The sequence below is a fragment of the Lepus europaeus genome, chromosome 4 (genome assembly GCF_033115175.1).
Source record: "Lepus europaeus isolate LE1 chromosome 4, mLepTim1.pri, whole genome shotgun sequence".
NCBI classification, from domain to species: Eukaryota; Metazoa; Chordata; class Mammalia; order Lagomorpha; family Leporidae; genus Lepus; species Lepus europaeus.
The window spans coordinates 21,463,712-21,482,021 of record NC_084830.1 but is presented as its reverse complement, the minus strand read 5'-3'; the positions used below and the strand labels follow the sequence as shown (position 1 = coordinate 21,482,021).

The 18,310-nt window shown below is 41.7% G+C and overlaps 1 protein-coding gene and 1 pseudogene across 1 annotated transcript; both read right to left on the bottom strand.

Moving 5' to 3' along the window:
- Nucleotides 1–7,784: 7,784 nt before the first annotated feature.
- On the bottom strand, nt 7,785–9,487 carry LOC133758286 (keratin, type II cytoskeletal 8-like). Its single transcript, XM_062189462.1, has one exon. The coding sequence runs from the start codon at nt 9,435–9,437 to the stop codon at nt 7,980–7,982; it is 1,458 nt and encodes a 485-aa protein (XP_062045446.1). The 5' UTR covers nt 9,438–9,487; the 3' UTR covers nt 7,785–7,979.
- Nucleotides 9,488–15,437: 5,950 nt separating this feature from the next.
- On the bottom strand, nt 15,438–15,545 carry LOC133758987 (U2 spliceosomal RNA; annotated as a pseudogene).
- Between the last annotated feature and the right edge of the window lie 2,765 nt (nt 15,546–18,310).

The window sequence follows — 18,310 nt, the reverse complement described above, 5'->3', positions numbered from 1 at the left end:
TGGCCGCCGCGGGTGGTGTGCTGCGGCCGGCACACTGCGCTGATCCGAAGGCAGGAGCCAGGTGCTTCTCCTGGTCTCCCATGGAGTGCAGGGCCCAAGCACTTGGGCCATCCTCCACTGTACTCCCAGGCCATAGCAGAGAGCTTGCCTGAAAGAGGGGCAACCAGGACAGAATCCGGTGCCCCGACCGGGACTAGACCCCAGTGTGCCGGCACTGCTAGGCGGAGGATTAGCCTATTGAGCCACAGCGCCGGCCTCAATTGAGTTCTCATGACCACCATCCTACTGAAATGTCTTGGGTCAGGCCAACTAACTATTCCTACATCTTGAGAAATACAACCAAAAATGTTTAGGTTATAATCATGACCTGGTAGTAGCATTTGACCTACTAGACTATTTCCTCCCTCCTTCTATATATGAGGTATCATCAAAAGATGTGGAAAACACATTTTATGAAAAATGATCTATGGATTTAAAAAAAAAAAAACTTTTAGTTACCTTTCCTGTGAACGTTTTAAAGTCCCTTTGTATGCTTTGTATACTCCTCTTCTAGGCTACCAGCCTTTCTTGGCCTTTCTACTACTTAGCACAATTTCCTTATCTATTACTGATTTCTCTTCTCCCTACAACCTTACTGATGTAGAAATGCCAAGGTTCAGCCAGTGGTTCATGTTTTTGGCTTATTCTGTAGGCTTAATATTCTTACTCTTTAAGTATTAGAATTATATTCTTGATCTATTCTTCTTCTCTCCAGGCAATTTTTAATGACCCTTGCACAGATTTCTCTAGTCCTAGCTTCTGTAATGTGTATTACTTTAGATGTTAAACATGGGAAAGATATTTAAGGAAGGTTTGCTTCAAATGCACTTCCAACTCTCTCTCCTTTTCATTTCAATTTTCTGGTGTTGGGCCACTAATAGCCAATATTCTACCCATGAATCAATTTATATATAACTTATCTGGCTAGGATCACTTTTTGTAGCCTGGAGAGAATCTGCTGAAAAGCCTTGAACACTGTGCATATCAAGTAGAAAGCCCTTACCCTTGTGAATATCAGGTAGTATGTTGAGGCTACCAAAAAAATGCCATAACCTTGAGTTTGAATATATTAATAGTACATAAACTATTCACTGGTGCTGGTGAAGGTGTTGTCATTAAAATATTATTTACCAGGCAGGTGTTGTGGTGGTAGAGTGGGTTGAGGTGCAGCTTGGGACCCCTGCATTCCATATCTGAGTTTCTGCTTTTTTTTTTTTTTTTTGGACAGGCAGAGTTAGACAGTGAGAGAGAGACAGAGAGAAAGGTCTTCCTTTTGCCGTTGGTTCGCCCCGCAATGGCCGCTGTGGCTAGCACACTGTGGCCGGCGCACCACGCTGATCCGAAGCCAGGAGCAAGGTGCTTCCTCCTGGTCTCCCATGCGGGTGCAGGGCCCAAGCACCTGGGTCATCCTCCACTGCCTTCCTGGGCCACAGCAGAGAGCTGGACTGGAAAAGGAGCAACCAGGACAGAATCCAGCGCCCCAACCGGGACTAGACAGTGGTGCCAGCAGTGCAGGTGGAGGATTAACCTAGTGAGCCGCGGCACTGGCAATCTATTCTGCTTTTGATTCAGCTCCCTACTGATGTACTTGGGAAACAGTGAATGCTGGTTAGGTGAGTTCCTGCCTCCCATGCAGGAGACCCAAATGGAGTTCCTAGCTCTTGACCTCCACCTGATGCAGCCCTCGCTGTTCCAAGCATTTGGAGAGTGAACCAACCAGTGGATAGAATATCCTTCTCCTTCTCTGTCACTCTGACTTGCAAGCAATAACTAAATAAACACTTAAAATATCATTTATATATTAAAACAAACTAGGACACAAATGTTATACCCAAGCGTACTCTGAGAAAAAGTATTTTTTTATATGATACTTTTCTAAAGAATTAGGAGTAATGAATATATGGTATTATTTCTACCTGGAGTAATTATGCATGTTTATTGGAGGTTCCTATGGGGAAATACATCTTTGAAACAACAGGAAAAATTCTCCAGGATAAAAGAATGTTGGGCATCACAACCACTGATGGAAAAGGAATTGTTAGTCTGAGTTTGTTTTTCCCCACAAAACATAGAGCTCAATTCCACCTCTAAACACATATAATTGAGATCTGACAAAGACAAAGATATACAGCAATGAAATAATGTCTTAGGAATGTTCCTAAGTCCACTTCACTCCTTGACTCACGTATGTTGATATGGAGTTGGTCAAGTCCATTTCTTTAGCATCTCATATTTGTCCTTTTCTCTCTTCTCTCTGCTACAAATCTTAACCCACACGCTTTTAGATCTTCCCTGATGTGCTTTCACTGGGTCATATGCTCTAATTTATCTCTAAATTGGCACAGAAATAATATAATTTACTTTTTTTTTGACAGGCAGAGTGGACAGCGAGAGAGAGAGAGAGAGAGAAAGGTCTTCCTTTGCCGTTGGTTCACCCTCCAATGGCCGCCACGGCCGGCGCGCTATGGCCAGCACACCATGCTGATCCGAAGGCAGGAGCCAGGTGCTTCTCCTGGTCTCCCATGGGGTGCAGGGCCCAAGCACTTAAGCCATCCTCCACTGCACTCCCGGGCCACAGCAGAGAGCTGGCCTGGAAAAGTGGCAACCGGGACAGAATCCGGTGCCCCAACCGGGACTAGAACCCGGTGTGCCGGTGCTGCAGGCAGAGGATTAGCCTATTGAGCCGTGGTGCCAGCCATAATTTACTTTTTAAAAATAAATCTGATCATGTCAAGCTTGCTTCAAAGATTTTTCATTATTAGCAATACAGATCCCAAACTAGTGTCTCATACCTTGGCTCTATAGTCTTCTGCTGTTTCCTTCACCTACTCTTATTTATGATTTTAGTATTTTTATGATTCTGTGTTGAGAACTGCATGAATTTACTCACTTTTTATCACTATGCAAATAGGTATTAGTACTATAATGGGGTTAATAAACAGAGGAATCGTATTTTTTTTAATTATGACAATTAAGATAGACAGGTGGGTGTGTGGACCAAAGGGGAAAGAGAGGGATGGGAGAAATGATCAGAAAAAAAATGTTTTAGTATAGTGGTAATCATGGCAATGAAATCTCTTCCTATTCTGAGCTAGAATTTTCCTTCTTCAGATATTTCAGGCTTCGGTCATTTTACCACATTGGAAAGAGGGCAATTATTTGAACAATAGGTCAGTTGCAAACATTCTTTGGCTTTTATGATTGTGGTTATTTCCAAACACACAGGAGAGGGGTTTTAGTGAGCTGCTGCCTGTGGTGCCAGTTGCCTGGTTGAAGTCTCTGGTGAGGAGACAGCTGAATGCCACAGTACCCACTTAGGGGCCATGGGAATTGTTAACTGAACTTGGTGTTCTAGTTGGCACATTCTCTCCTTCCATGAAATTGTATCACATTAGGATCACATACCACCAGCCCCACCATTACCACACAGAGGGTCTTTCCCAGTAAGAAAGCAGTGGAGCTTCCTAACAACTATAATTTTGGCTAGACTAACTTCCCTTTCTCTTAGGCTCAAAATGAGTTGACCATCAAAGTACTGACATTTTTGAGAAATTTATTTAATTTGACTTTTTTTCAGATTTGATGTAACTAGCTTCACATATGTGAAAGGGAATATAATCAATGCCCAAATTCAGCTTCTTGTTATTGAAAATTAAAATATTGTAGTGACAGGGACTTTGTGGAAATAATGCCATTGCTTATCAGTAGTTAGAGAAGTAAGCTAAAAGAAATCTTGGACATTGCTTTCAGATTTCTCACTTTAAAATAGCACTCCTTTATCTACAATTTCATTTTTGACAGTTTTAATTACCTATGGTCAACTACAGCTGGAAAATATTAAGTAGAAAATTCCAGAAGGAAACAGTAAGTTTTAAATTACACATTGTTCTGAGTACCAGGATAACAGCTCACATGATCCTAATATATCCTGCCCAGGATGTACATCATCTCTTTGTCCAGAGTATCTAGGCCATGTACTGTCTGCTCATTAGTCACTTGGCGACCATCTTGGTTACTAGATTGACTATCATTGTATCACAGTGCTTTTGTTTAATAACTCTTATTCTACTTAATGACCGCCCCATAGTACAGGAGTAGTGGTGCTGGCAAGTCAGTTATGCCAAAGAAAAGCCACAGAGTACTTCCTAAGGTAATAGTAGTAAGAGGTAATAGTAATAAATTATTTTTAGACAGATAACATTCATACAACTTTTATTTAGCATATTAATGTAATTGTTCTATTTTATTATTTGTTATGGTTATTATCTTACTGTGCCTGGTTTATAAATTAAATTTTACCACAGGTAGGGATATATGGGGAAAGCATAATGTATATGTGGTTCCAGACATGCACTGGGATTCTCAGAATATATCCCTTGTGAGTAAGGAGGAGCTACTGTACTCTTAATGGAACTGGAAAGTAGAGTAGTTTGGTGACTTGCCCAACATCATAAACTAATTAGTCAGTGGCAGAGCTGAGATCCCATTTCCCAAGCCAACAGCCTTTTCAGACCATTGTGTTGCAGCCAAAACTTCTCTAAAGCACCAAATATTTTCATTATTTCTCCCAATGAAGATAGGTTCATTCTTTTATAATCCAATGATGAAAATATTACATGCCCATGGCAGAGATTTAATAGCACACGTAAAGAATCTTAATTAAATAATGAAACCAATTTTGAAGGTGAGTCCTAGTGATATGAAGTGGGGTTTCATCCTTAGCTTTGTTTTATTCCCCATGACCTCCTTACTTTGGGGAGAGGCCTAGAGGGTATGATTATCAAATATGTAGAGTATATCACCTGTGACAGAGAGGGGATGCTGTGGTATCCTCTAATGAACCAGGTATAGATTAATCTACAAAACAGCCCTATGAGGTTGTATCCTATATCAGGCACAGCCCATGCTTAAAATTCAAACTCACAAGCTGTTTTAACAGAAAGAATATGGACAGTTGGCTGATCTAGTGAAGTAGGCGGGCATACAGGTTAAAATCGATTAGATTTGTGAGCTGGAAGACCACGCCTTTGCCATGCCCCTGTGTGACCTCATGCCCTACCTGATACCTTCACCATGCCCCTGTGTGACCTCATGCCCCTACCTGACCACACCTGGGTGCCCATCAGCCACTCAGGTTAAGTAATCTCTCCCCTTTGAGAGTGGATTAAAAGCCTGGAACAGGGTTTATCTGAGCGCTTTCCTCCATTTTCCTCACCCTGGCTTCTTGCCAGGAGGGGGCTTGCTGTAGTCCTATGCCTCCTGGGCATGTGGCCTTTGGGCCACCCACCCTAGGCTTCCTGGCCTAGACGCTCCTCCAAGTGGCTGATCTCTGGCACTCGGTATGAACCCAGATTTACTCCTCTCTCTTAGATAAAGCTCTCACTCTCCTATACATCTTTATCACTAAATAAAAGCTTAAAATGTACCATGCTGCCTTGTTTACTTATGCCAGTATTTAGAATTCTTCTCTAAATGTTAGGCAAGAACCCACTCAGGCTTATTAATATTGGGGATTTATTAATAAGCATGTGGTGATTTCATATGGCACCCCAAATTCCGATATCATATATGACACCCCAGATGGGACTTCTGGGGAACTTTTAGTGGCCACATTTTGATACATATTTTAGAGGGTCAATTCCAGTATCACTAGGAGTCAGAAATAGAACAAAAAAAGAAAAGGAACATCAATATAATGTGAGACATATTTCCTTCTGTAGGCAGGGGCATTAAAATAAAGGCTTGGGTGTGGGGGGGCTCTGGCAGAACCAAAGTCCAGCCCTCTGAGAAAAGAAGCCATCGGGCTAGTGCTGGTATGCAGGAGTTTGCAGGAGTCCCTGGTGAACTGAAGGCTCAGGCCTCTGAGGAGGGAGTGATACCTGGCTGAGGCTGATACATCAAGAGCTTAAAGAGGGTCAGAGCTCAGACCTCGGATCTGGGAACACTGGCTGCTCCTGGTTACTACAAAAAAGGAAGCAATAAGCCAGTTCAGAGATGGTAAAAGAAAGTGAAGACTGGACCCAACTGTTTCTGTGGGAGAAGAGTCATGGCGAGTGGGATGCAAGAGCAAACCAAAAGGGTAAGCCCCTCTTCCCTCCTCTGACCATCCAGTACCTTTTACTGTCCTTACTCACAAAACCTAATAGGAACCCAACACAAAAAGGAAATAAAGTTTGTATTCTCAACCTCAGATCACAATACAATACAGATAGGGATGTTTCAATATATCATGCAGAATTTCCAAGCAGGATCCAAATCGAGGCCTCAGGCTGCAACCTGCTCTTCTGTGAACTGGAAAAAATGATGCCTACTTCTGAGGGTTCAGATTAAATAAAATAAAGTATCTGAGACTTAGTTAGTATCTTGTAATATTTATTGATTATAGCACAACAAAGCATGGCAAATAAACATTCTACCAAATATTGTTGATATTCAAGATGCAGTAGGCCTTTACCTTTTCCATCACAGTGTTTTCAAATAGATGATTGTGAATTTCAGCAGGTGGAGATAACTCTCCAGTTTTCCACAGTCTCCACCTCTCCATATTGTTTCCAGCTTACTATTTGTTACATTTATGCCTAGCTTCCAAAGATATTTGAATTTCAAAAATCTGTTTTAGAATGAGATTCTAAATTTATCCCCTCTGTCTCATTTCAATTAAATACTTTAGGAGCTATAATGATCAACTCCTTCAATTATTTCCAGATGAAATCCTTCTATCTCCATATTTTTCAAGCAGTAAAAAATGAAGAAAAATTCTCTATGCTCTTTAGTAGAATAAATCAAAATCCATGGGTAAAGGTCCCGTGGATATTATTCTTTGAAAATTTAGAGGTAAATAAAGAGACAAAAACTACTGTATTTTTGTTTCAAGTGTTCTTAAACATGAATTTTTCTTGATCAGATTTGATTCTAGAGGTAGCTTTGGGAAATTAAAGCCATTTAAATAATGTTTTTTGGAAGCACACTTCTTAATCTTTGCTGTATCATCAATTAGCATTTCTGTACCCCCTGGCCCAAATATATCAGTTCTACATTCATTTATTTGGAAGTTGATCTCTATAGTTCCTTGACCACAATTATCATGCTAATGAAAAACTGTACAGAAGTGTTCTGTTATTTCATTTTTGAGGATTTTTCTGTTAGTTATTTTTATTTGGGAAACATTTTCTAAAGCAATGAACCTTAGAATAATCAGGTGACCTGTATTTTTCATAAAATCAAAATGCTTCCAGATGGGCTCAGACACTTGGAAAGGATGTGTGGGCTAGCAAACCCAGAGTGTTCCTAAAGACTCAATTCCAGTTTTTGTATGGCAGAGTTTACAAGGTTGCTGTCTATTCTTAGCTTAAGGGGTATAGACTTACAGGGCGTGAAGTGTCTAAGTATTGGGAACAGCTGGGATTAACTGTATACTGATAACATAGTAGATTAATCAGATCTATGTACGAAGAAGCCTCCTATAGGAATAGGTTCACTAGTTCATAAATCAAGTTGTGGAAGAACCAGGTATACTTTAGATCTGAGCAACCCATGCAATGAAGGGCCTCTATGTGATTTATAGAGATGTCCACAATCTTGAGCCCCCTCTGGAATATTTGGATGGAACATTCTTTCTTCTGCAATGTTACTGAGTACAACGTACAAAAGTCAATTTTCAAGAAAACAAAACAGAGCTCACATTATCAGGGTTTGAAGAAATAAGCAAGTCAGATGTCTTTTTTTTTTTTTTTAGGTGGGCCGGGTTAGAGCCAGCTGAGTTTTTATTTTGAAAAAGACATGCATTGATTCTTCATTGGGGGCACGGGCAAGAGGGCAGTAGGTTCCCCCCAGAGTGGGCTGAGAGCTTGGGCCGAGCCTCTCAGGTGACTGTCTTGCTCCCCCAACCCCCCGGGGGACAGCCGAAGGGAGGGGCGTGGCCGGAAGGCCACAGTGGCCACTCACTTGGCCAGCACATCGGAGGATTCGGACACCAGCTTCCCGTCACGGGTCTCGATCTTCTTCACCACCACAGCCTTGGAGCGGGTGAAAGAGGTGGAGCCCCCGCCGGGGCCGAAGCCAGACTGGAAACTCAGGCCGTAGTTGAGGCCAGGGCTTGCGAGGCTCCCAAAGCCAGAGCTCAGCCCACCCGCGTAGCCAGTGGTGGTCTTGGTGTGGATACTCAGGTTCTGCATCCCAGACTCCAGCCTGCTCTCCTCGCCCTCCAGCAGCTTCCTGTAGGTGGCGATCTCGATGTCCAGGGCCAGCTTCACGTTCACGAGCTCCTGGTACTCGCGCAGCTGCCGCGCCATGTCCTGCTTGGCCCGCTGCAGGGCGACCTCCAGCTCGGCCAGCTTGGTGTTGGCATCCTTAATGGCCAGCTCCCCGCGCTGCTCGGCGTCGGCGATGGCGGCCTCCAGGGTGGCCCTCTGGCCTTTGAGGGCCTCGATCTCAGCCTGGATGCGGCTGATGTTCCGGTTCATCTCGGAGCTCTCGGTCTTGGTGCGCCGCAGGTCGTCCCCGTGCTTGCCAGCCTGTGACTGCAACTCCTCGTACTTGACCTGGTACATGCTCTCGGCCTCGGCGCGGCGGCTGCGGTTGGCGATGTCCTCGTACTGGGCGCGCACCTCGGCGATGATGTTGTCCATGTCCAGGGAGCGGCTGTTGTCCATGGACAGCACCACGGACGTGTCGGAGATCTGGGACTGCAGCTCACGGATCTCCTCTTCGTACAGCTGCCGGAGGAAGTTGATCTCGTCCGTCAGCCCCTCCAAGCGAGACTCCAGCTCGACCTTGTTCATGTAAGCTTCATCCACGTCCTTCTTAATGAGGACAAACTCATTCTCCATCTCCGTGCGTTTGTTGATCTCATCCTCGTACTTGTTCTTGAAGTCTTCCACCAGCCCCTGCATGTTGTCAAGCTCCGCCTCCAACTTCAGCTTCTCCTGGCCCAGCGCCTCCAGCTGCCGCCGCAGGTTGTTGATGTAGCTCTCGAACATGTTGTCCGTGTTGCTGCGAGCCGTCTGCTGCTGCTGCAGGAGGCTCCACTTGGTCTCCAGCGTCTTGTTCTGCTGCTCCAGGAAGCGCACCTTGTCGATGAAGGAGGCGAACTTGTTGTTGAGCGACTTGATCTGCTCCTTCTCCTGCGTGCGCACCGCCTGGATTTTGGGGTCCACCTCCAGCTTCAGCGGGCTCAGCAGGCTCTGGTTCACTGTGACGGCTGTGATGCCCCCAGCCCCAACCAGTGCACCATAGCCCCCGGCCAGACCCATGCCGGCACCCCGGAAGCTGCTGCCCACGCGGGAGAAGCTCGAGGAACTGCTGCGGGCACCGGGCGCGCTCGTGTATGAGCGGCTGCTGAACGCCCGTGGGCCGGAGGTGGACACCTTGTAGGACTTCTGGGTCACTCGGATGGACATGGTGGAGGCTGGAGCGGAGGCAGGAGGGCCAAGCCAGGCAGAGGCTGCAGACGGAGTCCGCAAGTCAGATGTCTTAAATGCTCTAAGGATACATTCATTCCTGTGCCTTTAGATCACATGACCTGTCTCTATTCCTTAAGACCACATCTAGTTTAAGAGTAGCATCCCCTTTTATCCATTGTCTATATTTTAATGATTTGCCCCAATGCAATTTTCTCTGATTCCTGGTAGGTTTCAACCTTCTCAACACCTGTTTCATGCTTAAACTTTCACTCACTCAGACTAAATCCTGGGAGTTTCTCTTAATTTCACTTACACCTTATCTCCCTATAATTCACCCTGCTAATTTTTATTCCAGTACACTCTGAGGTCATTTAGCTCAGCCCTGCTCCTAGGACTGATTCTTCACACTGAGGCTTCCATAATCATATTTCTTCCAGCTAAGATTTGACCTCATCAATGAATCAAGAATTTTCACTATCGTTGTTACTTTCAGGCCATAGCAGGCAGGGGTCACACAGGGGCTTGCCACATTTTTCCAAACTTATGAATATACTCATGGAAAATTCTTTTGCGCTGATATAGGAAGGCCCTCTTGGGTCATGTGGCTTCATTTAAGTCTCTATAGGTCATTTTCCAAATCATGGGTTACTTTGGTCCCTTGGCCTGAGTCACTCCATGAACAGTTTTTTTTTGTTGTTGTTGTTTTTTTGTTTTTGTTTTTGTTTTTTTTTTTTGACAGGCAGAGTGGACAGTGAGAGAGAGAGAGACAGAGAGAAAGGTCTTCCTTTGCCATTGGTTCACCTTCCAATGGCTGCCACGGCCAGCGCGGTGCGGCCTGCTCACTGCGCTGATCCAAAGCCAGGAGCCAGGTGCTTCTCATGGTCTCCCATGGAGTGCAGGGCCCAAAAACTTGGGCCATCCTCCACTGCACTCCCAGGCCATAGCAGAGAGCTGGCCTGGAAGAGGGGCAACCGGGACAGAACCAGCACCCCGACCGGGACTAGAACCTGGTGTGCCGGCGCCGCTAGGTGGAGAATTAGCCTGTTGAGCCACGGCGCCGGCCTCCATGAAGAGTTTTGCATGATCTTTGGTGCCTTCTATTGTCTTCAGTTCTCTCCATGCCTCATGCATTATTTTATATACAGAACTTTGTACCTGTATCTTTAACAGTGAATGATTTGAATGTTCAGAAAATCTATGCTTTCGGCTACAGAGAGGAGGTTTTCTCTCTCCTTTTTAAAAGATTTATTTATTTGCTAGAAAAAGTTGTTGGGAGAGAGAGAGAGAGAGAGAAAGAGCGCTTCCATCTGCTGATTCACTCCCCGCATGGTCACAACAGCCAGCACTGGGCCAGGCTGAAGTCAGGAGCCAGCAGCCAGGAATCAGGAGCCAGGGAGCTTCTTCCAGGAGCACAAGCATTTGGGCCATCTTCCACTGCTTTTCCCAGGCCATCAGCAAGGAGCTGGATTGGAAGCAGAGCAGCCAGCACACAAACCAGTGCCCATTTGTGATGCTGGCATTGCAGCATTATGCCACAATGCTGGCCCTGAAGGTTTTCTCTGGGGAGGCTGCCCTACCAGTCTTCACCTCCATTCCCTTCACATTAACCAGTCACTTCCAGAGATAGATTCTTTTCATCCCCAAATAAATACTTTCTAACTTTCTAAAATCAACGTTCGTTTTCTCAGGCTACCATCATTCACAACTTTTTTCCCATGTGCAGTGAATAGTCCTTCAACCTGAGCTTATATACTATGTCATTAACTCTAGAATAGAATTGTAAGAAACAAAGATGAAGAAGAGGCTTATAAATACCATGCAGGTCACATGGTGAAGGTTGGATGGAAAAAGACGATAAGACAGTTGATCCCTGTCCAGTTTTTGATGAAGCAGCAGTCATATGACCCATTAAACATTGATAGGAGTTTATCTTGGATGGATAAGAGATCTCATCTTTCTTTGGATTATCATTTATAGTCTTTGCCTATATTTCTACTAAACTAGGGTCTTTTTACTTTTTACATGTTGCACTCTTTACTTGGTGGAACACTAACTCATTAACTATAATGTAAATTAAAACTATGTTATCTCAAAACTAAGGAAAAAAAGAAAGAAAGGAGGAAGGAAGGAAAAAGAGAGGAGGGAGTGTAGGAAGAAGGGAATATCACTATATTCTTAGAATTGTTTCTGGGCACTCTATTGAATCTGTATTTGCATTACTTAATATTAATTAGTATAATACTAATGTTATATTAATATTATAATTAACTAATATTACATTAATATTAATTAATATTTGTATTAATATCACATTAACATGGAAACAAAGTGTCAGGTGGTAAAAAATAAAAAATCAAGAAAAATTCTGTTCTAATTACTAAGGTCTCTTAAAGAAGGTTGTGATGCATTTATAACATTTCCATAAATGTCCATAAAGGTGTGAGGATTACACTTTTTCTGTAAAGAGGCCAAATAATAAATATTTTAAATTTTGTGAATCATATACTTTGGTCTCAACTACTCCACTCTACCCTTGCAGCACTAAAGCACCCATAAACAACTTGTAAATGAATTAATGTGGCTACATCCCAATTATATTTTATTTATAAAATCAGATGATGGACTTTATTTGCTGCATGGGAGGAGCTGAGAAAATCTGTTTTCTAACTTGTGTCTGCTTCCTTTAGACAAACTATGTTCTAAGTAAAAGTTTGACATAAGCAATTGATTAAGCTGACATAACTGACAATTACTTAAATGTGCCATGACTGCATTATGGCAACCATTGAATAATAGCTCAAAGATCTGAAGTACCTGGACAAAAATCACAGTGAGTAGTGAATCCAGTTTCTTTAAAATTCAGTATGCACACTTTTTTCCAATTATATGACAATTTCTTTCCTACCATAAAGATAATTTCTATAATATGAAATTAATGTTTGCAAGCTGGGAAAGAACTTTAGTATGTTTATGTGAACAAATATGTCTACATAAAACACACTTGTACCTATTAAAAATTCCTCTATGACAAATACTATAGGAATGTTTGTTGATTATTTTTTTCTATTTAAGTAAAATTGTGCACTTTATTTGTATACAGTTTAAAAGGGAAACTTAAACATAAATTTAATTTGCTTCATTATTTCTCCTAATAAACCCAAAATGACTTTTTTTCCCAAATAAATGACTTGACATTAGTTTTTTTAATTACTTACATACAGCATAGATTTTAAGGCATATATGAGGTAATCATGGTGCAGCTTTATAAAATGATACATTTTATGAAATTTTAAAGCAAAACACTATTAGATACTGAGTCTAAATCTTCTATATACTTGTGGTATTAAAATCATAACTTGTTGGGGTTGATATTAGGTTTTTGTCTTCCATTACTCTTATCCACATTCTTTCTTCCAGTTGGAGTACACCTTTCCTTTAGGAATCTTTAGTCACTTGGTATGTGGCCCTGATGAAGGTGTCAATCATCTGTTTTAGTGCCCAGTACAAGAATGTCATATCCTTCAGGCTGGACCAATAATCCTGACCTAGTTATTGCCTAAAGGGTAGACATGTAGCCCAAACAAGTCAACTCAGAATCCTTTTTGCAGGATTGTTAAATGGTTTCTGGTAAAAGATTTCCTTTTGCTGAATTGGAGGCTATGAAATTGTGTGCTGGTTACTATATTCAATGATATTTGAATAAAGCAATGAAAGACAATCAGAGCTCTAATACGATATAGAGAGAGTGCAATAGTTCTAATGAACTAAGTCTCTTGAAACTACACCCTGCTCTCTGCAGATCTTTGCTTCTGTGTGCTAACTCTAGTATTCTTCAAATGCGTAGGAACCAATACATCTCTCTGTTAAATTCATGCTTGTTTTAATTGGGTTTCTGACACTTGAAATACAGTATATTTCCATGATGTCCAACAGGTGCATTGGTTGGAATGGGGAATGTAGAGTTCACTTTCTGTAAAAATTTTGTATAAATCAGGGTTTTAGCTTTTTTCTATTAAGTCAAAAATAACAGATGATGTATTTTGGAAAGATATATCACTCTGCAAAAGTTTGAAGTTATTAATTATTGTTAACTTTATTTCATCTATTTCTCTCCCATTGTCTATTACAGTGCTGCTGTTCTGGTTATCTATTATTAAAAAAAAAAACTAAACAACAAACAAAAAAAACTAACCACCCCAAAATTAAACATCATCAAATGACAAAAATTTTATTAGCACTCAAAAGGATGGCCTGTCTCAGTATCTCAGGCCTTAGCCAACAGGACTCAAATGGCTGGAGTTGAATTGCACAGTTACAGTCATTTGGCAGTGTCTACATTTGCATCATGTCAGGTATGATAGAAATAATTGTCTCTACTAAGAATGTTACCTGGGGGCTGGCACTGTGGTGTAGTGGGTAAAGCCACTGCCTGCAGTGCTGGCTTCCCATATGGCTGCTGGTTTGGGAACCAGCTGCTCCACTTCTGGGAAAACTCCACTTCTGCTAGGCCTGGGAAAGCAGTGGAAGATGGCCCAAGTGCTTGGGCCCATGCACCCACATGGGAGATTTTTGGAGGAAGTCACTGGTTCCTGGCTTCATATCAGTGCAACTCCAGCATTGGAGCCATCTAGGGAGTGAATCAGCGGATGGAAGACCCTTCTTTCTCTCTCTTTCTCTCTCCTTCTGCCTCTCTATAACTCACTTTCAAATAAATAAATAAATATTTTTTAAAAAAGGAATGCTACCTGGAATGTATACGTTTGAAACCAAGGTTTCAAAGTAGGAGCCAGTGTTGTGGCGTAGTGGATTAAGCCACTGCCTGTGATGCTGGCATCCCATATAGGTGCCGGTTTGAGCCACAATTGCTCCACTTCCAATCCAGCTCCCTGCTAATGTGCCTGGGAAAGCATAGGAAGATGACCCAAGTGTTTGTGCCCCTGCTCACACATGGGAGACCCAGATGAAGCACCTGTCTCCTGGCTTAGGCCTGGTCCAGCACTTGTTCTTGCAGCCATCTGAGGAGTAGACCAGTATCTCTCTCTCTCCCTCTCTCTCTCTCTCTTTGTGTGTGTGTGTGCATGTGTGACTCTGAATTTCAAATAAAATAAAAGAAATCCTTTTTTTAGAAAGTAAGGTTTCAGAGTAGTCAAATTTCATGTGTGGTGGCTCAGGGTTCCCAGAGAGAATGCTCCAGTGAGCAGTGAGAAGGTGGTGTGATATCTTAAGACCTTGCCTTGGAGGTCGCTGAACACTGTATCTGCTATAGACCTTCCAGAATGAAAGAAGAGGAGGGGCCAGGGCTGTGGTGTAGTGGATAAAGCACCAACTGCAATGCCCAAATCTCATATGGGCACTGATTCTAATCCCTGTTGTTGCAATTCCAATCCAGCTCTCTGCTATGGCCTGGGAAAGCAACAGACGATAGCCCAAGTCCTTGGGCCCCTGCACCCAGATGGGAGAACCAGAAGAAGCTCTTGGCTCCTGGCTTTGGATAGGCCGAGCTCTGGCTGTTGTGATCATCTGGGGGAGTGAACCAGCAAATGGAAGACCTCTATCTCTCTCTCTCGCTCTCTCTCTTTCTCTTTCTCTCTCTCTCTGCCTGCCTCTCTATAACTTTGCCCTTCAAACAAATAATTTTTTTTAAAAAAAGAAAGATAAAAGAGAAAACAAAGTCTGCATTTCGCAGTAGGAAGAATGTCCAAGATTTGTATCTGTGTTTTAAAATTCCTGCTGCTGTTGAGTGGAAAGAGCATTGTTATAGGGAAGACCCCAACGTCATTCTGAAGTAAACATTTTGCATCAAAAGATAATATTTATAGGAATATTTTTGAAAAGTTATTTGTAATACATGGCAAAGGTTGGATTGCAGAATTACTACGGCACCGGCTGCTTCCTCTTTCACTCTCCACATAAGTGAAACACCCATTTGCCTCATTAAGGTTTAGCTTCTGCATTTGCCAACTCCCCATTAGGTTTCCATAATGCAAAGGTCTTTTGATGAGGTTTTTTTTTTTTTTTTATGTCCTCGGATAGAGGACGTATCAGATATTAAACTGATAAGAACAGATACTACACTTGATCTTAGCCAAAAGGCCGAGAAGTGATTGATGAGTTTTGTCAAAGCATACATGAGTGATCTGCTTGCAGTGAATTTCACCACTACCTTTGAAGATAGAAATGTTATAGTTGTAGTGGGCTCGTTAGGTTAGTCCTCCGCCTGCGGCGCCGGACCCCGGGGTTCTAGTCCGGGTCCGGGCTTCAGATTCTGTCCCTGTTGCTCCTCTTCCAGTCTAGCTCTCTGATGTGGCCCGGGAGTGCAGTGGAGGATGGCCCATGTGCCTAGGCCCTGCACCCCATGGGAGACCAGGAGAAGCACCAGGCTCCTGCCTTCGGATCAGTGTGGTGTGCCAGCTGCAGAGTTCCAGCCGCAGCGGCCATTGGAGGGTGAACCAACGGCAAAGGAAGACCTTTCTATCTGTCTCTTTCTCTCTCTCTCTCTCTCTCTCACTGTCCACTCTGCCTGCCAAAAAAAATAAAAAGAAAATTGAGGATATAATATATATGTAAGCAATTGAAATGCTGGAGATGGTTGTGTTAGTCTTACTTTCCTTTCTGAAAGGGAGAAGGTTTTATTTCTTTTCCTCAAGTCTGCCAGTTAGGAAGATTACTTTCAGATGTGTCTCAGATTTAAATTACCATTACAGTTGGTGTGTTTGTGCTCGTTGGGTGCAATGATTCCTTAAGTTATTAACAAAGTATTTTTATGCATTTTAAATTGACACCTAATATTTCTACACTTTTATGGGATATACCATGATAATATGATGCATGTACGCAATGTGTAACAATTCCATCCAACTCATTGCCATTTCTATCTCCTCAAATATTTATAATGTCTATGTGTCGGGAAACTTCAGCTTTTCTAGTAATTATGAAATCTTCCATAGATTCTTTCAGACTATGTTTACTCAATATTAAAAATAGAAATATGTCATGGATTCAGACCCAATAATCACTCATAAAAGATTGATAAATAATTAACATGGGATTTTGATGAAAGCATTAAAGATATTCAAAATATTTTCATACTTAAAAAATTCTGTGTGGATGAATTGCTATTCTTGATCTCACTATAGTTTGGAAGTAAAGTCCTATATCATAGATTATAATCATCATCCAAAATATTGAGTAAAAATTCCATTTTATACCTTTAATTTACCTCTATCTATATCTAAATATTTTTATTTAATTCTAGCAGTGTGGATTTTAGTAAGAAGTCTAAGAGAACATAGAGGTTATTGAATAATTAATTTCATTTTTAATGCTTCCACAGAGCCCCTTTAGTTTTGGAGCAGAATGAATAACAACAGAGCTCTTGGAACAAAGATAATTGAATTGGAATCCTACCTCTACCACACACTAGCTCCTATAACACTGGGCCATTTATATACCATTTACAAACCTGCGTCTACCGACTAGAGATTGCCTACTTAGACTCGTTGGGATTAAGTGAGATCATTCACTAAGCACAGTGCTTGGGAATACATGCTTCTCCTCCTCCTCCTTCTTTCTTTTTCTTCAATCAACGTTCCACATAGTAAGGACCTCATTATTTGTTTTGATCCCACACAATGGACTCTATGTTTCTGATAATTTGGTTTCTGATTATTTCTTTCTGAAGAAAATTTGATCTGGCCTACATGTGATATGTTAGGAAGGAGTAATAGGGTGACAGAATTTTATGTGAGGGAAAGATAATTTCTTATGTTCTATTATGGTCAGTTTCTCTGTTAAAATGTGAAATTCTGCCATTCCTTTGAGAAGGGTGGTAATGTCATGTTGCTTTGATTTTAATGAGATCTGTTCTGAAGGTAGGACCCTTTGAGGGTTCCTTTATTAAAGACTAACCCCAGCTGTTTTATGTTCTGCAGGTGCTATGTAAATGTCAAATATTAATGTTTTACTGTCTAGTAAAAGAGATGAAATAACATTTTTGTTGCTGCTTGTTTCATAGGATGAAATAAGACTGGGTCATTGTCCTTTTTGATTATTCAGCTGCAAAGTTACTTTACCTTAAAAAAAAATAAAGTGAAAATAAATGCCAGGATTTCTGTCATATGAATAGTTAGAGTTAGAATAGTTAACATTAAGAGAATGTTTTTTAGATTCCAGGAATTGTACTCATGCGTTATATTCATATGTCTCCCCAAATCCATAAGAGACCATGGAAGACAAAAAGAGTATTGGCTTCACATGGCATGCAAAGAAACTGATAATTTAAGAACATACATTAGCTTACTTTGAAGTAAACTGATAGTAAGTGGCTGAGAGAAGAATTGGATACAAGTTGATCTGATACGAAAGTCTATACTGGTGGATGCAAGAGTCAGAGGTAAGGATGGAGCCCATAGGTAAATGGAAAGGGTCTGCTCATCCAAGAAGAGTAACTGCCTCTTAGCGACAATGAGCAGAGCAAGGTCGCAAGAATGAAGACCTAGAATTGCCAGAGATTCTGAAATTTTATCAAAAGATGTCTTTTCAAATTATACATTTGAAAATATAGGCACATGATTTGAATAAAATTTTTTTCAAAAGGAGTTATATGTAGGTAACATATGATAAAAATGCTCTGCATCACTAATCATTAAAGAAATGCAAATTAAGTCACAATGAGATTTCACACCTGTTAGGATGGCTATTATCAAAAAGATGAAAGATAAATGTGGGTAGGGTGTGGAGGAAAGGGAACACATGGAACTTGATGAAGTGATTCAAATTAGCTCAGAGATTATAAAAATGGTATGGGAGAGCTCCTCAAAAAGTGAAAAACAGAGCTACCATAAGATCCAGTAACTCCATTACTAGGTATA

Excerpts from the sequence above, each read along its gene's own strand:
- LOC133758286 (XM_062189462.1), bottom strand. The coding sequence starts at position 9,437 with ATGTCCATCCGAGTGACCCAGAAGTCCTACAAGGTGTCCACCTCCGGC.